At 46.5% G+C, this 25,250-nt stretch overlaps 2 protein-coding genes across 3 annotated transcripts; one reads left to right on the forward strand and one right to left on the reverse strand.

Annotated features, from left to right (window-relative positions):
• Positions 1-91: 91 nt before the first annotated feature.
• Positions 92-10,741, forward strand: oit3 (oncoprotein induced transcript 3). The gene is made up of 10 exons (XM_084200478.1): positions 92-265; positions 555-665; positions 1,450-1,572; positions 2,028-2,150; positions 2,386-2,546; positions 5,459-5,626; positions 6,002-6,166; positions 6,739-6,830; positions 10,104-10,203; positions 10,301-10,741. Exons 1-10 carry the CDS (start codon positions 127-129, stop codon positions 10,475-10,477), a joined length of 1,359 nt encoding a protein of 452 aa, XP_084056604.1. The 5' UTR covers positions 92-126; the 3' UTR covers positions 10,478-10,741.
• A 5,174-nt stretch (positions 10,742-15,915) lies between these two features.
• LOC311126474 (group XIIB secretory phospholipase A2-like protein) lies at positions 15,916-24,755 on the reverse strand. 2 transcript variants are annotated; one of them, XM_084200479.1, is made up of 4 exons: positions 23,528-24,755; positions 21,132-21,220; positions 18,653-18,818; positions 15,916-17,116 (listed from the first exon to the last, which is right to left on the reverse strand). In XM_084200479.1, the coding sequence occupies exons 1-4, from the start codon at positions 24,156-24,158 to the stop codon at positions 16,998-17,000; spliced, it is 1,005 nt and encodes a 334-aa protein (XP_084056605.1). In that variant the 5' UTR covers positions 24,159-24,755; the 3' UTR covers positions 15,916-16,997. The 2 variants fall into 2 exon arrangements, with proteins under 2 accessions (XP_084056605.1, XP_084056606.1); XM_084200480.1 differs by having other exon boundaries at positions 21,144-21,220; positions 23,528-24,645.
• Between the last annotated feature and the right edge of the window lie 495 nt (positions 24,756-25,250).

Here is a 25,250-nt window from a genome sequence, read left to right on the forward strand (position 1 = left end):
TCCCCCTCCCCTCCCTCTCTCCTCCCTCCCCTCCCCCCCCTCTCCTCCACTCTCCTCCCCTCTCTCCTCCACTCTCCTCCCCTCTCTATCCTCCTCTCCCCTCACCCCTAGCCCCAGGATGGTATCATGACCTTGCCAGTGTGTGCCAGCTTCAATAATAACTGTTGCCAGTGGAATGCCAGTGTTGATGTGAAGGCCTGTACAGGAGGATACTACGTCTACCGTCTACCCAGACCTTCTGTCTGCTTCCATGTCTACTGCGGACGTAAGTCTGTGTTTCTGTCTGCTTCCATGTCTACTGCGGACGTAAGTCTGTGTTTCTGTCTGCTTCCATGTCTACTGCGGACGTAAGTCTGTGTTTCTGTCTGCCTATCAGTCTCTGTTTAGCAGGGTGATTAACTATGAATGTGGTATGAAGCTCTCATGAAGGGAATGGAAGTAGCCAAATGTTTATTTGTTTCTCTTTTCTTATCTCTGTGTAGATGTGGGATATATATATATATATATATATACCTATATACCCTCTACCTGTATATGTTCTGTCTGTCCTGTAGATTTCTATGACATATGTGATGAGGTGGAGTGCAGGGGACCTCAGTGTCCAGAGTCGGACTGTCGCTGTGCTGCTGGAACGACCCTGGGACCGGATAGACAGACATGTCTCGGTGAGAGAGCGGGAGGGAGGGAGGGAAGAGAGGAGAGAGAAAGGGGGGAGGGGGAGAGAGAGAGGGAGGGGGGAGAGGGAGGGAGGGATAGAGAAAGGGGGGAGGGGAGAGAGAGAGGGAGGGGGGAGAGGGAGGGAGGAGAGAGAGGGAAGGGGGAGGGGAGGGGAGGAGGAAGGAGAGGGGAACAACACTGAGACCTGACAAAGAGACATGTCTCGGTGAGAGAGGAGGGAGGGAGAGAGAGATGGAGAGATGGTCCGTTGACTGAATGTGCTGAGTCATTAACTCACATGGAGAGGAGGGGAGAAGGAGAGGAGACGTGTGCCAGCCAGCCAGAGATGGGTGTGTGGGTGGCGGGAGGGAGGGAGACTTCACTACATCCTTGTCTAATGGTGGGTAACAAGCGTGCAATGAAAACCCTGAAAGCTTGATAACTGTCATTATCATATTATCCCCCTATCAACCAAATCACTCTCCCTACTGCTCTGATAAATTACCCCCTCTCTCTCTCTCTCTCTCTCTCTCTCTCTCTCTCTCTCTCTCTCTTCTCTCTCTCTCTCTCTCTCTCTCTCTCTTCTCTCTCTCTCTCTCTCTCTCTCTCTCTCTCTCTCTCTCCTCTCTCTCTCTCTCTTTCTCCCTCTCTCCCTCTCTCCCTCCTCTCCTCCTCCCTTTTCAACACTCCCTCCTTTTTCTCTGTGTCCACTCCTCACTGGTGTGTGTGTGTGTGTGTATATGTCTGTCTGTGTGTGTGTGTGTGTGTGTGTGCTCACTTAATCCTCTCCAGATGTGAATGAGTGCGAGAAGGGGAACGGGGGTTGTAAGGAGGTGTGTGTGAACACGAAAGGGTCCAGACAGTGTGGGTGTGGACCAGGCAGGGTACTGGAGGAGGACGGACGCAACTGCAAAGGTAGAGTCAGACCACCGTGGGTGGGTGGGTGGGTGGGTGTGTTGTGGGTGGGTGGGTGTGTTGTGGATGGGTGGGTGGGTGGGTGTGTTGTGGGTGGGTGGGTGGGTGAGAGTGTCTGAGTGAGTGAGCGAAGGGAGGAGGGAGCGTGTAAAAGTACAGTAGCACAATGTACTACAGTACCCATAATGCTCGGTGTGTAATATCTGGTACACAGTAAGGCCAGTAGCTGGGTGTCTAACCTGGATTCAAATAGCATTCGTTATCTTTCATTATATTGAGATTGCCTGACAAAATGGAACCAATGGAATAGTTCCAAAAGTGCAAACTCCATCCAAAGTGTTATTTTCTCCCCCCCCCCCCCGCCTCCCCCTTCCTGTCCTTTATACCTCCTTCTCCCCTCCTCCTCTCCTTCGTCCTCCTCCTCCTCCTCCTCCTCTTCCTCCCTCTCCCTGTAGAGATAGCAGGGTGTTTCAACAACAATGGAGGCTGTAGCCATGGTTGCTCTGTCCTACAGGAGTCTTATCACTGTCACTGTCCCCGAGGACTGGAGCTGGGCGACGACAAACGCACATGCCAGGGTGAGACGAGAGAGTGTGTGTGTGAGGTGGCAGGGTATGCATTTGCATGTGTATTAGTGACAAAACGTGTGTAGTAGTGTGTTTGGTTGGTTGGTCGTATCCTCCAGTCCCTGTGCAGTGTTAGTTAGTAACTGTATTGTGAAAGTCTTCACCTTTACGGTCATCTGGAGTGTGGCAGCAGGACCTAGGAAGGGGCCTGGAACTCTTCCTGTCCAACTCATGTTTATGTGTCCAGTCCCGGTGCAGTGTAGCAGCAGCTCCATTGAGGTGTCGGTTCCCAGGGACCTGGTGGGGGGTCTGGAACTCTTCCTGTCCAACTCCTCGTGCCGCGGCGTCTCCAACGGAACACACATCAATCTCAGCTTCAGCCTCAAGACCTGTGGAACAGTAGTGGAGGTAGGACTATCCCCTACACCCTAGCCCCTACACCCTAGCCCCTACACCCTATCCCCTACACCCTAACCCCTACACCCTATCCCCTACACCCTATCCCCTACACCCTATCCCCTACACCCTAGCCCCTACACCATAGCCCCTACACCCTAGCCCCTACACCCTAGCCCCTACACCCTAGCCCTACACCCTATTCCCTACACCCTATCCCCTACACCCTATCCCCTACACCCTAGCCCCTACACCCTAGCCCTTACACCCTAGCCCCTAAACCCTAGCCTTGACCCTAGCCTACACCCTAACCCCTACACCCTAGCCCCTACACCCTAGCCCCTACACCCTAGCCCTTACACCCTAGCCCTTACACCCTAACCCCTACACCCTAGCCCTTACACCCTAGCCCTTACACCCTAGCCCCTACACCCTAGCCCCTACACCCTAGCCCTACACCCTAGCCCCTACACCCTAGCCCTTACACCCTAGCCCCTACACTCTAGCCCTTACACCCTAGCCCTTACACCCTAGCCCTTACACCCTAGCCCCTACACCCTAGCCCCTACACCCTAGCCCTTACACCCTAGCCCCTACACTCTAGCCCTTACACCCTAACCCCTACACCCTAGCCCCTACACCCTAGCCCTACACCCTATCCCCTACACCCTAGCCCCTACACCCTAGCCCCTACACCCTAGCCCTTACACCCTAGCCCCTACACCCTAGCCCCTACACCCTAGCCCCTACACCCTAGCCCTTACACCCTAGCCCCTACACCCTAGCCCCTACACCCTAGCCCTTACACCCTAGCCCCTACACTCTAGCCCTTACACCCTAGCCCCTACACCCTAGCCCCTACACCCTAGCCCTTACACCCTAGCCCTTACACCCTAGCCCCTACACCCTAGCCCCTACACCCTAGCCCCTACACTCTAGCCCTTACACCCTAGCCCCTACACCCTAGCCCCTACACCCTAGCCCCTACACTCTAGCCCTTACACCCTAGCCCTTACACCCTAGACCCTAGCCCCTACACCCTAGCCCTTACACCCTAGCCCTTACACCCTAGCCCTTACACCCTAGCCCTTACACCCTAGCCCCTACACCCTAGCCCCTAAACCCTAGCCTTGACCCTAGCCTACACCCTAGCCCCTACACCCTATCCCCTACACCCTAGCCCTTACACCCTAGCCTTGACCCTAGCCCCTACACCCTAACCCCTAGCCTGTACCCTAGCCCCTACACCCTAGCGCCTACACCCTAGCCCTTACACCCTAGCCCTTAAACCCTAGCCTTGACCCTAGCCCCTACACCCTAACCCCTACACCCTAGCCCTTACACCCTATCCCCTACACCCTACACCCTATCCCCTACACCCTAGCCCCTACACCCTAGCCCCTACACCCTAGCCCCTACACCCTAGCCCTTACACCCTAGCCCCTACACCCTAACCCCTACACCCTAGCCCTTACACCCTATCCCCTACACCCTACACCCTATCCCCTACACCCTAGCCCCTACACCCTAGCCCCTACACCCTAGCCCTTACACCCTAGCCCTTACACCCTAGACCCTAGCCTAGACCCTAGCCCTTACACCCTAGCCCCTACACCCTAGCCCTTACACCCTAGCCCCTACACCCTAACCCCTACACCCTAGCCCTTACACCCTATCCCCTACACCCTACACCCTATCCCCTACACCCTAGCCCCTACACCCTAGCCCCTACACCCTAGCCCTTACACCCTAGCCCTTACACCCTAGACCCTAGCCTAGACCCTAGCCCTTACACCCTAGCCCCTACACCCTAGCCCTTACACCCTAGCCCTTACACCCTAGACCCTAGCCTAGACCCTAGCCCCTAAACCCTAGCCCCTACACCCTAGCCCTTACACCCTAGACCCTAGCCTAGACCCTAGCCCTTACACAGGTTCAGCTTCAGCCTCAAAACCTGCGGCACCATAGTGGAGGTAATACCTTCTTTGTGGCGCCTTCGACTCTGGATGAATCAGTTTTGACCGATACCCGGAGGCCACAGACAGAGTTAATTTTATTGTTTTCATGACATCATGTAGTGTAGTACTACTGAAGTGAAATACTAGCAGTAAGAGGGGCTTAAGGTAAACCCGGAATGGATTTACGGCCTTAAACATTCGGGTGTTGATTCCATCCCATTGATTCCATCACATGTATTTTATAAAGCCCTTTTTACATCAGCAGTTGTCACAAAGTGCTTTACAGAAACCCAGCCTAAAACCCCAAAGAGCAAGCAATGTAGATGTAGAAGCACAGTGGATAGGAAAAACTCCCTAGAAAGGCAGGAACCTAGGAAGAAACCTAGAGAGGAACCAGGATCCGAGGGGTGGCCAGTCCTCTTCTGGCTGTGCCGGTGGAAATGAAGAGTACAGCCATTTAGGCCAGATCGTTCTTCAAAATATTCAAATGTTCATAGATGACCAGCACATGGCCATTTAAGGCCAGATCGTTCTTCAAAATGTTCAAATGTTCATATATGACCAGCACATGGCCATTTAAGGCCAGATCGTTCTTCAAAATGTTCAAATGTTCATAGATGACCAGCACATGGCCATTTAAGGCCAGATCGTTCTTCAAGACTGTCAAACGTTCATAGATGACCAGCACATGGCCATTTAAGGCCAGATCGTTCTTCAAGACTGTCAAACGTTCATAGATGACCAGCACATGGCCATTTAAGGCCAGATCGTTCTTCAAGACTGTCAAACGTTCATAGATGACCAGCACATGGCCATTTAAGGCCAGATCGTTCTTCAAGACTGTCAAACGTTCATAGATTAATAGCAGGGTCAAAATAGTAATCATAGTGGTTATACATGTATAGGGTGCAATAGATCACCACCTCAGGAGTACATGATTGGTTGATTGATTGATTCCCATCCCAGGTGACAGATGACAAGATAGTGGGTACCAACCTGGTGACAGGTCTTCCTAAGTCCAGCCCAGGACCGTGGTCAGGTAGTAACCGGGATATGATTGTCAGGACCTCCAAACTGCTGTTACCTGTCACCTGTGAGTTTCCACGACACTACGAGGTCTCCGATGGTTACCAGGTAAGAGGGTGATTGAATGCTTCCTTTTAGTTCTTCCTCTTATACTCGTTTATTTCAAAATAAAAGTCCAACATGCAAAATAAAAGTCCAACGTACAAAATGCTATGGAATAAAACAATTGGTTTTCCTTCAGCCAAACATTTAAATCATGTTTGGAAACCACCTTTTAGCTTGGTATTTTAATCAGCGATTTTATTGTTAATCAAGATCAGACGTCCTTTTTGTTTATATGTTTTATTGCTTTTATTGCTTTTTATTTGTTTGTTTTTATCTATTTTGTTCTAATGTAATTTATAAAGGTTGCTTGAGCGACTTTAAATTGCATTTTTAAAATTAAGTTGGTGTCATTTAATTTCTCTCTCTCTCCCATCCCAGGCCAGTCTCCGTAGCTCCGCCCTAGAGCTAGCAGGTCACTCCCAGGGCCTGTTCCCCTTCTCTCTGGAGCTGTTTAAGAGTGCTGAATTCTCTGAGCCCTACCGAACTCCACCCCAACTACGCCTACACGATTCACTGTTCTTCGGGGTGGAACCCAGGGAGAAGGTGCTGAATCCCAAATGGCACCCTATTCCCTATATAGTGCACTACTTTTGACCAGAGAATGGCACCCTATTCCCTATATAGTGCACTACCGTTGACCAAAGCCCTACAAATAGGTTCTATCTAGAACCTAAAAGGGTTCATCGGCTGTCCCCATAGGAAAACCCTTTCCGGAACCTTTTTTGGTTCCAGGTAGAACCCTTTAGAACCCCTTTTTTTTCTAAGATTCTATATAGTGCGCTATATAGGGAATAGGGTGCCATTTGTGATGCATCCAGTGTGACAGCCCAAATAACCACATCTCTGTTTTCTCCATATCACGGATCAATAAATATCTTCTGTTTTTTTGTTAGTCTAGTTAACTTGTGGATCATTACTTTGTTGACTAATGCGTTTATTTGACTATTTAAGATTTCGATTTGGGTGAGGCTTTTGATAAGCTTTCCGATAAGCAACTTTTATGTGGCAAATTTGTTATGTTGTACTTTACTTGTACTTTTTTACTAACTTTACTAATTTGACTCACTTTACTAATTGTACTAATTTTACTTGTACTTGTACCCGACTTACTATAGGTGGAGGGTTTGGCAGCTCTGGTGGAGAGCTGCTTTGCTACCCCCAGCGCCAAGGCAGATCAGGCTCTCAAATACTACCTCATCAAAGATGGGTGGGTACTATGCCACCATTTACATCGTATACTCTATCAGTATGATGGGAGGACGAGAGTGGGGAAAGTGGTGTTTATTCCGAAATCAATGGATCAATCCTGCCGACTATGCCAACAGAAATTAAACAAAACATCATTGGGTTACAACAGAGGGCCATAGACAGACAGAGACAGATACACAGCCCCTGCTCTATCAGGACTATATATATATATATATATAATGTTTCCAACAAAACAATTCTCACAGAGACAAAGTCTGTGCCTCAAATGGCACCCTAGACAGAAGCTGTTAAGAGAAGATCATGGTCGACTAACAAAATGAGGTCACACTCACTAGCTATTTCCATTTCCATGATTTCCCAATAAGGATACAATACAAAGAGTCCCCAAATGGTGCCCTATACCTCTTATCAAATCAAATCAAATCAAATTTTATTGGTCACATGCGCCGAATACAACAGGTGCAGACATTACAGTGAAATGCTTACTTACAGCCCTTAACCAACAGTGCATTTATTTTTTACAAAAAAGTAAAAATAAAACAACAACAAAAAAAGTGTTGAGAGAAAAAAGAGCAGAAGTAAAATAAAGTGACAGTAGGGAGGCTATATATACAGGGGGGTACCGTTGCAGAGTCAATGTTCGGGGGCACCGGCTAGTTGAGGTAGTTGAGGTAATATGTACATGTGGGTAGAGTTAAAGTGACTATGCATAAATAATTAACAGAGTAGCAGCAGCGTAAAAAGGATGGGGTGGGGGGGCAGTGCAAATAGTCCGGGTAGCCATGATTAGCTGTTCAGGAGTCTTATGGCTTGGGGGTAGAAGCTGTTGAGAAGTCTTTTGGACCTAGACTTGGCACTCCGGTACCGCTTGCCGTGCGGTAGCAGAGAGAACAGTCTATGACTAGGGTGGCTGGAGTCTTTGACAATTTTGAGGGCCTTCCTCTGACACCGCCTGGTATAGAGGTCCTGGATGGCAGGAAGCTTGGCCCCAGTGATGTACTGGGCCGAACGCACTACCCTCTGTAGTGCCTTGCGGTCGGAGGCCAAGCAGTTGCCATACCAGGCGGTGATGCAACCAGTCAGGATGCTCTCGATGGTGCAGCTGTAGAATTTTTTGAGGATCTGAGGACCCATGCCAAATCTTTTCAGTCTCCTGAGGGGGAATAGGCTTTGTCGTGCCCTCTTCACGACTGTCTTGGTGTGTTTGGACCATGATCGTTCGTTGGTGATGTGGACACCAAGGAACTTGAAGCTCTCAACCTGTTCCACTACAGCCCCATCGATGAGAATGGGGGCGTGCTCAGTCCTCTTTTTTTTTCCTGTAGTCCACAATCATCTCCTTTGTCTTGGTCACGTTGAGGGAGAGGTTGTTGTCCTGGCACCACACGGCCAGGTCTCTGACCTCCTCCCTAGAGGCTGTCTCATCGTTGTCGGTGATCAGGCCTACCACTGTTGTGTCGTCGGCAAACTTAATGATGGTGTTGGAGTCGTGCCTGGCCATGCAGTCATGGGTAAACAGAGAGTACAGGAAGGGACTGAGCACGCACCCCTGAGGGGCCCCCGTGTTGAGGATCAGTGTGGCAGATGTGTTGTTACCTACCCTTACCACCTGGGGGCGGCCCGTCAGGAAGTCCAGGATCCAGTTGCAGAGGGAGGTGTTTAGTCCCAGGATCCTTAGCTTAGTGATGAGCTTAGAGGGCACTATGGTGTTGAATGCTGAGCTGTAGTCAATGAATAGCATTACTTTTGACCAGGGCCCTATGGGGTGTCATTTGGCAGCCTGAAGCCTAAAGGCAGCTATAGCTAACAGTGATGAAGCAGCTTGTTAAAACAGTGTATGGATCAGTGGGTATTGTGTTAAGATGGAGTAGCTTGTTAAAACAGTGTATGGATCAGTGGGTATTGTGTTAAGATGGAGTAGCTTGTTAAAACAGTGTGGCGATCAGTGGGTATTGTGTTAAGATGGAGTAGCTTGTGAAAACAGTGTATGGATCAGTGGGTATTGTGTTAAGATGGAGTAGCTTGTTAAAACAGTGTATGGATCAGTGGGTATTGTGTTAAGATGGAGTAGCTTGTTAAAACAGTGTATGGATCAGTGGGTATTGTGTTAAGATGGAGTAGCTTGTTAAAACAGTGTATGGATCAGTGGGTATTGTGTTAAGATGGAGTAGCTTGTTAAAACAGTGTATGGATCAGTGGGTATTGTGTTAAGATGGAGTAGCTTGTTAAAACAGTGTATGGATCAGTAGGTATTGTATTAAGATGGAGTAGCTTGTTAAAACAGTGTATGGATCAGTGGGTATTGTGTTAAGATGGAGTAGCTTGTTAAAACAGTGTATGGATCAGTAGGTATTGTGTTAAGATGGAATAGCTTGTTAAAACAGTGTATGGATCAGTAGGTATTGTGTTAAGATGGAGTAGCTTGTTAAAACAGTGTATGGATCAGTGGGTATTGTGTTAAGATGGAGTAGCTTGTTAAAACAGTGTATGGATCAGTAGGTATTGTGTTAAGATGGAGTAGCTTGTTAAAACAGTGTGTCGATCAGTGGGTATTGTGTTAAGATGGAGTAGCTTGTTAAAACAGTGTATGGATCAGTAGGTATTGTGTTAAGATGGAGTAGCTTGTTAAAACAGTGTGTCGATCAGTGGGTATTGTGTTAAGATGGAGTAGCTTGTTAAAACAGTGTATGGATCAGTAGGTATTGTGTTAAGATGGAGTAGCTTGTTAAAACAGTGTGTCGATCAGTGGGTATTGTGTTAAGATGGAGTAGCTTGTTAAAACAGTATGGATCAGTGGGTATTGTGTTAAGATGGAGTAGCTTGTTAAAACAGTATGGATTGTCAGCATAACTATCATCTCCTCCTATGCCCTCCTTGTGCCCCCCTCCTCCTCTTCTCCTGTTCTCTCCTCACCTCCCCTCCTTCTCCTCTTCTCCTGTTCTCTCCTCGCCTCCCCTCCTTTCCCTCCTCCTGTTCTCTCCTCACCTCCCCTCCTTCTCCTCTTCTCCTGTTCTCTCCTCACCTCCCCTCCTCTCTCTCTCCTCCCCTCCTCCTGTTCTCTCCCTCCTCCCCTCTCTCCCTCCTCCCCTTCTCCTCTTATCTGCCCTCCTCCCCTATCTCCCTATCTCCCTCCTCCCCTATCTCCCTCCTCCCCTTCTCCTCTTCTCTGCCCCCCCATCCCTCCTCCCCTCTCCCTCCTCCCCTCTCCCCCTCCTCCCCTGATTCTTCTTCTATCTGCCTCTCTAACCCTATAATGTGTGTGTGTGTTTAGGTGTATCTCAGATGAAATGGTGCGTCAGTACTCTGCTAAAGACCAACTATCCAAACACTACCAGGTTCCTGTCTTCAAGTTCGTCGGCAAGGACAACCAGGTCAGTAAGAACAGACTGGGAGCCAGCTGGCCAGTTCAGTATGTGTGTGTCTGATCTGTGTGCATATCTACATGTGTATCTACGTGTGTATCAACAGGAGGTGTTCCTGCACTGCCGTGTGTTGGTGTGTGGGGCAGGAGACTCCCGCTGTTCTCAGGGCTGTAGAGGGCGTCTGCGTCGGGAACTGTGGAGGACTGAGGAAGAACAGGAGGACAGGGACTGGGACCAGCATCATGTGCTGAGTGGAGGACCCATACGCATCCTGCCAGACTGAGACATTAGACCACCGTGGCACCCCCATACCACCTTCAGGCCATCTCACCACCACACCACTGCACCCATAGATATAGAGATAGATACAATAGATAAAGAGATAGATACAATAGATATAGAGATAGATATAATATATATTTTAGGAGCATTACCAGCATTGTCTCATGAGTGGAGGACCCATACATATTCTGCCAGACTAAGACAATAGACCACCACCAGACTACCACTACCACCAGACTACCACCACCACCAGACTACCACCACCACCACCACCAGACTACCACCACCACCAGACTACCACCACCAGACTACCACTACCACCAGACTACCACTACCACCAGACTACCACCACCACCAGACTACCACCACCACCAGACTACCACCACCACCAGACTACCACCACCACCACCAGACTACCACCACCACCAGACTACCACCACCACCAGACTACCACCACCACCAGACTACCACCACCAGACTACCACTACCACCAGACTACCACCACCACCAGACTACCACCACCACCAGACTACCACCACCAGACTACCACCACCACCACCAGACTACCACCACCACCAGACTACCACCACCACCAGACTACCACCACCAGACTACCACTACCACCAGACTACCACTACCAACAGACTACCACCACCACCAGACTACCACCACCACCACCAGACTACCACCACCACCAGACTACCACCACCACCACCAGACTACCACCACCACCACCAGACTACCACCACCACCACCAGACTACCACCACCACCACCAGACTACCACCACCACCAGACCACCAGACCACCACCACCACCAGACTACCACCACCAGACTTCCACCACCACCAGACTACCACCACCACCAGACTACCACCACCACCAGACTACCACCACCACCAGACTACCACCACCACCACCAGACTACCACCACCACCAGACTACCACCACCACCAGACTACCACCACCACCAGACTACCACCACCAGACTACCACTACCACCAGACTACCACCACCACCAGACTACCACCACCACCAGACTACCACCACCAGACTACCACCACCACCACCAGACTACCACCACCACCAGACTACCACCACCACCAGACTACCACCACCAGACTACCACTACCACCAGACTACCACTACCAACAGACTACCACCACCACCAGACTACCACCACCACCAGACTACCACCACCACCAGACTACCACCACCACCAGACTACCACCACCAGACTACCACTACCAACAGACTACCACCACCACCAGACTACCACCACCACCAGACTACCACCACCACCAGACTACCACCACCACCAGACTACCACCACCACCACCAGACTACCACCACCAGACTACCACCACCAGACTACCACCACCACCAGACTACCACTACCACCAGACTACCACTACCACCAGACTACCACCACCACCAGACCACCACCACCACCAGACTACCACCACCACCACCAGACTACCACCACCACCAGACTACCACCACCACCACCAGACTACCACCACCACCACCAGACTACCACCACCACCAGACTACCACCACCACCAGACTACCACCACCACCACCAGACTACCACCACCACCACCAGACTACCACCACCACCACCAGACTACCACCACCACCAGACCACCAGACCACCACCACCACCAGACTACCACCACCAGACTTCCACCACCACCAGACTACCACCACCACCAGACTACCACCACCACCAGACTACCACCACCACCAGACTACCACCACCACCACCACCAGACTACCACCACCACCAGACTACCACCACCACCAGACTACCACCACCAGACTACCACCACCACCAGACTACCACCACCACCAGACCACCAGACCACCACCACCACCAGACTACCACCACCACCAGACTACCACCACCACCACCAGACTACCACCACCAGACTACCACCACCACCAGACTACCACCACCAGACTACCACCACCACCAGACTACCACCACCACCAAACTACCACCACCAGACTACCACCACCAGACTACCACCACCACCAGACTACCACCACCACCAGACCACCACCAGACTACCACCACCACCAGACCACCACCACCAGACTACCACCACCACCAGACTACCACCACCACCACCAGACTACCACCACTAGACACCTGTGTGAGAATCCATACAGGTCCGGAGTCTGCTGGTTTTCTGTTCTACCTGATCATTAATTTCACCCACCTGGTGTCCCAGGTCTAAATCAGTCCCTGATTAGAGGGGAACTATGGGGGAAAACAGTGGAACTGGCTTCTAGGTCCAGAGTTGAGTTTGAGGTGCCTAGTGGTTAAGTCTGAAAGGACATGATGACATCCACCACAGTCTTTCTCTCTGTCACTAATTTCCCCTGACATTTACACCACTCAAAAGGTCAAGAGAACCTTCAGAGATTCTCCTGGTTAAATCAAATCAAATAGTCAAATCAAATACAGACTTTCAGCCATTGATGTAGGCCAAGCTACACATCCCTCAGTAATGCACTGTATCCTCAGTAATGCGCTGTATCCTCGGTAATGCACTGTATCCTCAGTAATGCACTGTATCCTCAGTAATGCACTGTATCCTCAGTAATGCACTGTATCCTCAGTAATGCACTGTATCCTCAGTAATGCACTGTATCCTCAGTAATGCACTGTATCCTCAGTAATGCACTGTATCCTCGGTAATGCACTGTATCCTCAGTAATGCACTGTATCCTCAGTAATGCACTGTATCCTCGGTAATGCACTGTATCCTCAGTAATGCACTCCCTAATGTCAGTCACCCTGTCACACTGCTGTGGTTGACTAGACTAGTCTGGTAAATACAGTACATCCATGTTTATATACAGTGGGGAGAACAAGTATTTGATACACTGCCGATTTTGCAGGTTTTCCTACTTGCAAAGCATGTAGAGGTCTGTAATTTTTATCCTAGGTACACTTCAACTGTGAGAGACGGAATCTAAAACAAAAATCCAGAAAATCACATTGTATGATTTTTAAGTAATTCATTTGCATTTTATTGCATGACATAAGTATTTGATCACCTACCAACCAGTAAGAATTCCGGCTCTCACAGACCTGTTAGTTTTTCTTTAAGAAGCTCTCCTGTTCTCCACTCATTGCCTGTATTAACTGCACCTGTTTGAACTCGTTACCTGTATAAAAGACACCTGTCCACACACTCAATCAAACAGACTCCAACCTCTCCACAAAGGCCAAGACCAGAGAGCTGTGTAAGGACATCAGGGATAAAATTGTAGACCTGCACAAGGCTGGGATGGGCTACAGGACAATAGGCAAGCAGCTTGTTGAGAAGGCAACAACTGTTGGCGCAATTATTAGAAAATGGGAGATGTTCAAGATGACGGTCAATCACCCTTGGTCTGGGGCTCCATGCAAGATCTCACCTCGTGGGGCATCAATGATCATGAGGAAGGTGAGGGATCAGCCCAGAACTACACGGCAGGATCTGGTCAATGACCTGAAGAGAGCTGGGACCACAGTCTCAAAGAAAACCATTAGTAACACATTACGCCGTCATGGATTAAAATCCTGCAGCGCACGCAAGGTCCCCCTGCTCAAGCCAGCGCATGTCCAGGCCCGTCTGAAGTTTCCCATTGACCATCTGGATGATCCAGAGGAGGAATGGGAGAAGGTCATGTGGTCTGATGAGACAAAAAGAGAGCTTTTTGGTCTAAACTCCACTCGCCGTGTTTGGAGGAAGAAGAAGGATGAGTACAACCCCAAGAACACCATCCCAACCGTGAAGCATGGAGGTGGAAACATCATTCTTTGGGGATGCTTTTCTGCAAAGGGGACAGGACGACTGCACCGTATTGAGGTCCTGGAGTGGCCTAGCCAGTCTCCAGACCTGAACCCAATAGAAAATCTTTGGAGGGAGCTGAAAGTCCGTATTGCCCAGCGACAGCCCCGAAACTGGAAGGATCTGGAGAAGGTCTGTATGGAGGAGTGGGCCAAAATCCCTGCTGCAGTGTGTGCAAACTTGGGCAAGACCTACAGGAAACGTATGATCTCTGTAATTGCAAACAAAGGTTTCTGTACCAAATATTAAGTTCTGCTTTTCTGATGTATTAAATACTTATGTCATGCAATAAAATGCAAATTAATTACTTAAAAATCATACATTGTGATTTTCTGGATTTTTGTTTTAGATTCCGTCTCTCACAGTTGAAGTGTACCTATGATAAAAATTACAGACCTCTACATGCTTTGTAAGTAGGAAAACCTGCAAAATCGGCAGTGTATCAAATACTTGTTCTCCCCACTGTGTATTAAAATATAGGTAAATACAGTACATCCATATTTATGTTTTGTTTATGTTTGGTTCTATTCCCTATAGTGTACTACATTTGATCAGGGCCCATAAGGGAATAGAGTTCCGTTTGGAACGCATCCCCATATCTCAGCCACTTTTACCCACTAGTGTAATCTCCTCACATTAAAGTGATTGGCAGTTCTATTAGAAATCGTTTCGGGGCTTGACGAGCTGCGGTTTGCAATTTGTCAGTCGTACTACAAGATGAGAGATCCTAAACTAGGTCAGTGAGTGTTGCAAGAGGCGTTTCTCAAGCCTGATGACTTGCTCACAGACCACGCCTGCATGTGGTTTGTGTTTCATATTTCACGCCAATATACTGGCTTCTAAGTGTTGTGAACACACGTGTAATATCCCATAGATAAACATCTTTACTTAATTTACAGTATATAACCAATGTATGGAGCGCTAGCCTGGCTTCTGGTCTGTTTATGCTCTCTCGTCAACTCCTTATTGCATTTTTTGTCTTGACAAGGGTTGGCAATAGAGCAGAAAGACTGGCACCCAGGTTAATAAAAAGCATGGAGCTAAATGAAAAACCCTGAAGAGTATTAACTGAAAACATTTGTAGTGTATCGTGACTAGAAATCACCACTGTATACCACTACTGTATACCACTAACACTACAGTATACCATTACTGTATACCACTACAGTATACCATTACTGTATACCACTACTGTATACCACTACCACTACAGTATACCATTACTGTATACCACTACAGTATACCATTACTGTATAGCACTACTGTATACCACTACCACTACAGTATACCATTACTGTATACCACTACAGTATACCATTACTGTATATCACCACTGTATACCACCACTGTATACCACCACTGTATACCACCACTGTATACCACTACTGTATACCACCACTGTATACCACCACTGTATACCACTATAGTATACCACTACAGTATACCACCACTGTATACCACTACTGTATACCACTAAAGTATACCACCACTGTATACCACCACTGTATACCACCACTGTATACCCCTACTGTATACCCCTACAGTATACCACTACTGTATCTACCTTAATAAGTGCACTTATCACATCAAAATATTATAATGAGTTATTCATTTATTCATAGAAAAGTAACAAAAAAGCCTGATATCCCCATCAGACTTCAACACACATCAAAACATAAAACAGTTATTTCTGCGCTGTAGAAGTAGCCCACCATTTACAGCACAGGTCTAACTAATTATAATAATAATATGCCATTTAGCAGACACTTTTATCCAAAGCGACTTACAGTCATGCGTGCATGCATTTTTACGTATGGGTGGTCCCGGGGATCGAACACACTACCCTGGTTGTTACAAGCGCCGTGCTCTACCAGCTGAGCTAAAGAGGACCAATTAATGTTTGTGTTGTGTTAGACAAGGCTATTTTGGTGCGCGTCCCAAGTGACACACTATTCCCTACATAGTGCACTACCTTCGACCAGAGCCTCATAGGCTGTGGTCAAAAGTAGTGCACTATATAGGGAATAGGGTGCCATTTGGGACTTGGGCTTGTTTTCGTACGACATCAAATTGCCCCATTAGCAGGTAAATTAGTATATCTTATGTGGGATATGATACTGACTGAAAGGTCCTCTCTCCATCAGGATTTTTGTTTGAGGCATGTTAATAAAATAATAACACAATAATATGTTAATGGAGTCATCGTCTTTTCCTGGAAATATATTTGAAATATATCTGTCAGCATGACAGTATTTATCCATTTATCCGTTTATCAGTATTTATCCGAAAAATAAATGGGTAAAAGTTAGACAGTGTCAGTGTGGCATGGATACTACATGCTGTTAGTATTTTATTCTACATAATAACCACTATTAACTCATTGTTAAAGTCTTGTTAGGGCTTTCCTCATCAAGCGTTAAGCCTCTGTTTGTCTGTTTTCATGTTGTCAAGGAAAAGTGTTATATTTTCTATGTTCATAATAAAGTCATATTCTCATTTGTGCTGTGTGAAGTCCCACTGTATGAATCCATATTGAGTTCCAAGCACCCTTTCCATTGATGATTCTTGCGAGAGGATATTGTCCTGTGGACTTGCATGTCCTCTACAGCTTGTCGCTCTCCTCCCAGCTTTCTCTTGTGTTGAGTAGTGTTGTGTCGTCTCCCAGCCGGGTCCTCTACAGCTCGTCCCTCTCCTCTCCCTCACAGTAACACGCTCCCCTCTGGCTGTTCATGAAGGATCTGCAGCCCAGCGTCCACACTGTGTTGTACAGACCATCTGCTACAGACTCACAGGCTGGACGGGGGAGAGAGAGACAGAGGGTTAGGGTTATGAGAGAGAGACAGAGGGTTAGGGTTATGAGAGAGAGACAGAGGGCTACTAGTTGCCTGACCAAAATTGTAATTTTGGATTACCCAAACTCAGTAAGGTAATCTGATTACGTTCAGTTACTTTTAGATTACTTTCCCCTTAAGATGCATTAGAAGTTATAAAAAATGAATATGACCAATTGAACGACATCTATTGCAGGATAAAGCAATGTTATTTTACATAGCTGGCCATAAATGGATGTTGCATTTTACTTAATGGGTTATGTGGGCTTCTTATCCATCTCCTCTAATATTTTATACCCCTTGATCTTCAAGAATAGGACTTGGAAATATAGATTAACTGAGCATAAACCCAAAACTAAGGATTTATTAGCTTGCTCTGTTTATGATTTCATCATCATGGAGGACTGATTGGGCTCATTGCTTCGAGTTGAAACAACCTGGACTCAGTGGTAGACGTAACACAGTAAAGGTAAATCCGAGACACTCCAATTTGTATGATATGTTACGTTTTGTATGGTATGTATTCATTTGTGGATGTCCATCATCCATTTCGTATGATATGTTACGAATTGCAATTCGTACAATATGTTACAAATTGCAATTCGTACATTATGTTATGAATTTGCCAAACGTATGATATGTTACGAGTTCCAATTTGTTGTGGCTAACATTAGCTAGGTGGCTATTGCTAACATTAGCTAAGTGGCTAACATTAGCTACGTTAGGGGTTATGGGTTAAGGTTAGGGTTAAGGTTTAAGATAGGCTTAAAACAAAAATCTCAAAAACAACTTTCTATCGCTGGATTCAAACATGCAAACTTTGGCACCATAGGCAGATGCTTACTCAAACCTACTTGAAGGTAACAGTGCTCACTATTGCCTCTAGTGGCCGGTTTCCACATCTCCCGACGTCCTCAGACATGGATGGACGTCGAATACTGACTTGTATCATAGGTGACCTGGCTGTACTCAGGCGGAACAAACTTCAACTTGTGAATTTTTTTATGCTGAATTGGATCTCATTAAGAAAACAGAAAGGTGTCATGTTTTTTTCCCCAAACATACTTTCTGAATTTAAAGTAATCCTAGAAGTAATCATTTAGTTTTTCAAAAGTATCTGTAATCTGATTACAATATTTTTGTTGGCAACAACAGATTACAGTTACATTATTTTTGTTAATCAGTTACATGTACTGTAACAGACTACATGGGGAGTAACGTTATTCCCCAACCCTACTGACTGACTGACTGACTGAGAAGAAGGGAAAGGAGATATCTAGTCAGTTGTACAACTGAATGCATTCAACCAAAATGTGTCTTCCGCATTTAACCCAAACCCCTCTGAATCAGAGATGCGGGGGGCAGCCTTAATCAACGTGCACGTCATCGGCGTCCGGGGGAGCAATTGTTGTTGGGGGTTAACTGCCTTGCTCAAGGGCAGGACGGCTGATTGAGTGAGTGGAGGAGAGTATATACTCCTGTGGCTACAGTAACTCACCTTTGACCTTTGACACGAACCCCAAGCTCTTCTTCAGGTCAGAGCAGATAGCGTGGAGACACCAGCGGTACTTGGAGTCACAGCGGTACTTGTTGGAGCCACAGGTGTCGTAACAACTGTCCAGCTGGTTACAGCACTGGGTCATGGCTGGGATACCAATGTCAAACTGTGTTGGGATAATACATAGGATTTATATAGGAATGTATACAATATATAGGGATTTATACACTGTAATATCTTATGAGAGAGTTTACATCTATATTTTTCATAGCTACAGTGAGGGGAAAAAAGTATTTGATCCCCAGTTTGCCCATTGACAAAGACATGATCAGTCTATAATTTTAATGGTAGGTTTATTTGAACAGAGACAGAATAACAACAATAAAATCCAGAAAAACACATGTCAAAAATATTATAAATTGATTTGCATTTTAATGAGGGAAATAAGTATTTGATCCCCTCTCAATCAGAAAGATTTCTGGCTCCCAGGTGTCTTTTATACAGGTAACGAGCTGAGATTAGGAGCACACTCTTAAAGGGAGTGCCTCCTAATCTCAGCTTGTTACCTATATAAAAGACACCTGTCCACAGAAGCAATCAATCAATCAGATTCAAAACTCTCCACCATGGCCAAGACCAAAGAGCTCTCCAAGGATGTCAGGGACAAGATTGTAGGCCTACACAAGGCTGGAATGGGCTACAAGACCATCGCCATGCAGCTTGGTGAGAAGGTGACAACAGTTGGTGCGATTATTCGCAAATGGAAGAAATACAAAAGAACTGTCAATCTCCCTCGGCCTGGGGCTCCATGCAAGATCTCACCTCGTGGAGTTGCAATGATCATGAGAACGGTGAGGAATCAGCCCAGAACTACACGGAGGATCTTGTCAATGATCTCAAGGCAGCTGGGACCATAGTCACCAAGAAAACAATTGGTAACACACTACTGAAATCCTGCAGTGCCCGCAAGGTCCCCCTGCTCAAGAAAGCACATATACAGGCCGGTCTGAAGTTTGCCAATTAACATCTGAATGATTCAGAGGAGAACTGGGTGAAAGTGTTGTGGTCAGATGAGACCAAAATCGAGCTCTTTGGCATCAACTCAACTCGCCGTGTTTGGAGGAGGAGGAATGCTGCCTATGACCCCAAGAACACCATCCCCACCGTCAAACATGGAGGTGGAAACATTATGCTTTGGGGGTGTTTTTCTGCTAAGGGGACAGGACAACTTCACCGCATCAAAGGGACAATGGACGGGGCCATTTTGGGTGAGAACCTCCTCCCCTCAGCCAGGGCATTGAAAATGGATCGTGGATGGGTATTCCAGCATGACAATGACCCAAAACACATGGCCAAGGCAACAAAGGAGTGGCTCATGAAAGAAGTACATTAAGGTCCTGGAGTGGCCTAGCCAGTCTCCAGACCTTAATCCCATAGAAAATCTGTGGAGGGAGCCGAAGGTTCGAGTTGCCAAACGTCAGCCTCGAAACCTTAATGACTTGGAGAAGATCTGCAAAGAGGAGTGGGACAAAATCCCTCCTGAGATGTGTGCAAACCTGGTGGCCAACTACAAGAAACGTCTGACCTCAGTACTTGGTGACAAAACCCTTGTTGGCAATCACAAAGTCATGTTTTGTAGAGGGGTCAAATACTTATTTCCCTCATTAAAATGCAAATCAATTTATAGCATTTTTGACAAGCGTTTTTCAGGATTTTTTTGTTGTTATTCTGTCTCTCACTGTTCAAATAAACCTACCATTAAAATTATAGACTGATTATGTCTTTGTCAGTGGGCAAACGTACAAAATCAGCAGGGGATCAAATACTTTTTTCCCTCACTGTATCTATTAACCACCACAAACCGATGCTGCCACTAAGATTGCACTGAATGAGCTGTATAAGGCCATAAGTGAACAGGAAAACGCTCATCCAGAGGCAGCGCTCCTAGTGGCGGGGGACTTTAATGCAGGGAAACTTAAATCCGTTCTACCTATTTTCTACCAGCATGTTAAATGTGCAACCAGAGGAAAAAAAAACTCTAGACCACCTTTACTCCACACACAGAGACACTTACAAAGCTCTCCCTCACCCTCCATTTGGCAAATCTGACCATAATTGTATCCTCCTGATTCCTGCTTATGAGCAAAAACTAAAGCAGGAAGCACCAGTGACTCGGTTAATAAGGGAGTGGTCAGATGATGCAGATGCTAAGCTACAGGACTGTTTTGCTAGCACAGACTGGAATATGTTCCGGGATTCTTCCGATAGCATTGAGGACTACACCACATCAGTCACTGGCTTCATCAATAAGTGCATCGATGACGTCGTCCCCACAGTGACCGTACGTACATACCCTTATACTGATAGGAAATATACTGTCTACAGTTAGAGAGAGAAAACATCCACTATAAGATTCATACAGTGTGTGTATTGGGTGTTAGTATAACAGACAGCCTATAGTTAGTGATAGGAAACATACACTATCAGGTACCTGGAATCCTAGGAGGTTGGAGCTGCAACCGTTGGGCTCTGGGGTCACGTAACCATAGCGATGCACAGGTGTTTTACCTAATAAGGAAATATAAACAACTTTTAATCCGACCCTTGTGCAGACGATCCAAATATTTAATTAAGAGAGGTTGTTATCAATAATCGCAAATTGAACGTTCAACAACCTAGCGTGACGTTTATTGATAGGACCTTTTCAAATTACTTCAGCAAAATATCTCCAGAAAATGACAAAGAAGTCCGAGTGGTACTTTCACAGTTCTATTATTTATCCCCATTCCAGTGACCATACTAGTATATGATACTACTCTACTAATAGCTTTAATAACCTTAACTGTAGGCTATGGAGAAATGTATTGGGCTAGTGTGGATATTGGAACGTAGTGATTATATACTAGCACATACTTCGAATGACGCAATGTGTTGGGTATACATTCAACGTGGTATGCTAGTGTGGACATTGGAATTTATCCTGTAGGTCCATGCTGTAATAACTATGCCTCTGTCATCTGGTCAATCTAGATCGCTGAGACTCACTGAAGTGATCTATTAGTAATGTAACGTTAACACTGACCTCAGAATACACCTCTCTCAGCAATATCACAGATGGATAATATAAGACTATACTTCTGTTGACGAATGGGCCTCATGTTGGTAAACAGCCAAACAGTTCAATCAATTATTATTGACCATAAGTATGATAAACAGATGAACACAGAGGTAAACAACACAGAGAGAGAGAGAGAGAGAGAGAGAGACAGAGAGAGAGAGAGACACAGAGAGAGACACAGAGAGAGAGAGAGAGAGACAGACAGACAGACAGACAGACAGACAGACAGAGAGAGAGAGAGAGAGAGAGAGAGAGAGAGAGAGAGAGAGAGAGAGAGAGAGAGAGAGAGAGAGAGAGGAAAAGCCTTTTTTGGTAGGTTTCTACACTTTCCTTCCATCTATAGCATTTCTTAATATTATGGGAGGGAGGGGGGGGGGGGGGGGGGGTTATAACAGAGAGAGAGAGAGAGAGAGAGAGAACAACACAATTAGACCCAAACAAATCATGAGAAAACAAAAAGAGAATTACTTGACACATTGGAAAGAATTAACAAAAAAACCGAGCAAACTAGAATGCTATGTGGCCCTAAACAGAGAGTACACAGTGGCAGAATACCTGACCACTGTGACTGACCCAAACTTAAGGAAAGCTTTGACTATGTACAGACTCACTGAGCATAGCCTTGCTATTGAGAAAGGCCGCCGTAGGCAGACCTGGCTCTCAAGAGAAGATAGGCTATGTGCACACTGCCCACAAAATGAGGTGGAAACTGAGCTGGACTTCCTAACCTCATGCCAAATGTGTGACCATATTAGAGACACATATTTCCCTCAGATTACAGAGATCCACAAAGAATTTGAAAACAAACCCAATTTTGATAAACTCCCTTACCTACTGGGTGAAATACCACAGTGTGCCATCACAGCTGCAAGATTTGTGACCTGTTGCCACAAGAAAAGGGCAACCAGTGAAGAACAAACACCATTGTAAACACAACCCATATTTATGTTTATTTATTTTCCCATTTGTACTTTAACTATTTGCCCATTGTTACAACACTGAATATATACATAATATGACATTTGAAACTTCTGAGTGTAATGTTTACTGTTAATATTTATTGTTTATTTCACTTTTGTTTACTATCTACTTCACTTGCAATGTTAACATACGTTTCCCATGCCAATAAAGCCATTACATTGAATTGAATTGAGAGAGAGAGAGAGAGGGGGAGGGGGAGAGGGAGAGAGAGAGGGGGAGGGGGAGAGGGAGAGAGAGAGGGGGAGGGGGAGAGGGAGAGAGAGAGGGGGGGGGGGGGGAGAGGGAGAGAGAGAGGGGGGGGGGGGGAGAGAGAGGGGGAGAGGGAGAGGGGGGGAGAGGGAGCGGGAGAGAGGGGCCTAACTGGTGGTCTTTGTTTGTTAGAGCCTGAATGGCTACAATGTGATCGGTTCTTTAGCAAATCCAGTTTGACTCTATACTGGATCAAGGATAACAGTCAGTATCTAGGTATTGTTACATTCAGGGCTGGAATTCATCGCGAAAGTTCAGCGCTATAGCGCAATTGACGTTTAAAGGCAATGTTACCGCATTTGCGGAGACTGCATTCACGGTAAACGCCGGTAAACACTGCACGTGTCGGCTCAATCGGAAATCACCTTGACATTTTGAATCGTGCTATTGCGTCTGAACTTCTGCACTACGGATTGAATCGCGTCCTAGGTGTATATAGCCAGACTCGGTGACATACTGGGATGTTCATGTAAACACTGATACACACACACACACACACACACACACAACCCCTGTCCCATCCTTACCGTATTTGCACTTGTATTGACACACTCCGTTGGGCCCCCCCATCATTTCCACCAGGGAGTCAAAGTATCCGTTGGCTGCCTGGAGGCTCTCCCTGATGGAAGCCAAACCCCATCCAGAGTCCTCTTCCTGGGCTTTGAAGGCAGGTATCACAGAGCTGGCTGGATCCTCCGCTGGAGCTTCTGCCGTCTCTTCTTCAACGGGCTCCTCCACTGCCTTCTCAATGGCCTCCTGGTCAGCCAACCCTTTCAAGATGGCGTCTTGAATCTCTGTCTCTTCAGCGAGGTCTTCGTCCTCGAACTGGGCAGACAACTCTTTAATCATTGCTTCCGTTATCAGGGCCTCATTTTCTTCTGCCATGGCAGGGGCGTCTACAGGGGCATCTGCAACTGGGATGTCCTCAACCGGCTCCTCGAATACAACCTCATCAGGTACAGCGGTATCTGCCACCAGGGCTTCTGCCACAGCCTCAGCTGCAGGAGTATCATCAACACCCGGAGCAGAGGTGTCAACCCTGAACGTGGTCTTAACAGCAGGAGGGGCGCCCTCTTCACGGGTTGACTTCACGACCAGGGAAGCAGACATCCCTGAGGAGAGGCAGATAGAGAGCAGGAGGAATGATAGGGAAAGCATGGTGGCCAAGTAGACACAGGAAGTCACTGCGCAGGTTAGTCTGAGAGGAAGATGTCCACATTTAAACAGACTCTGAGAGTATTGACTGTGTCTGTGTGAGAGGCAGAGAGAGGACTTTGGCCGCTGATTAGGTCAGGGAGACAGTAAGGCATGGAGTATCGACGCTCTGTTCAAAGGTCATGAATCCCTTCCCACTGGGCACACCACGTCATTTCAACGTGGAAAATTGGGTAATATTTAATTGAGACGTTGATCAATGAGATTTCAACCTTTATTCAACCACTCAAAAAGACAGCCAGAAGTTTGTTGAAATCCTAATGCGTTATCACTATGCTTTCAACCATCTGAAAGCACAACCAAATTACAATGGGAATACAATGTCAGGTATTTTGTATTTATCCAACAACTTCATGTGTTATCGCTGCGCTTCATCTAACAGCACGACCAAATGACCTGGATTGCAGTTGAGATTACATTAAATGTACACGGTGCAAGCGATTAATGCTGTTGGATATTCTGTGCTGATTATTACAGCAATTGTGAAGATCTCCACAGACATGCACGCTTTATATGATTACATAAGAAAACATTTATAGTTACAACAGGCTAAACTCAATATGTGGCCATAGATGTGTTAGTCATTTTAAAGGTTGAATAAATAATGTTACATTAGTTTGTAAGATAGCCTTAACTCTTAAAGTCTATTTACAGTATTACAAAAGTGTAATATTTAATTGTGTTTGGTTGAAAATTCAACCAAATATCAAGGATATCTAAGGCTTGGAGGGTTTAATCTGAGCCACTTGCTTAATCCTATTCTTTAACTTTTATTTTTGGTTTAGTTGGAGACGTAAATCCAACATATAATTTGTTAACTTGTTGACAAGTTTATTGGCTATTTACTGTATTGCAAAAGTGATATTGAATTATGTTTGGTTATCAATGCAACCACATATCAACATTTGGAGGAGATGTATATTTTGTGCCACTGACTAGCTTTAATTCCAGTTTGTCTACAAATTAATAATTTATATGTTAGATTCACGTCTCCATCTCAATCAAGAGTCAAAGTTAAAGAGTGGGACTAAATCC

Source organism: Coregonus lavaretus (assembly GCF_964263955.1).
Source record: "Coregonus lavaretus genome assembly, contig: HAP1_SCAFFOLD_2168, whole genome shotgun sequence".
NCBI lineage: Eukaryota > Metazoa > Chordata > Actinopteri > Salmoniformes > Salmonidae > Coregonus > Coregonus lavaretus.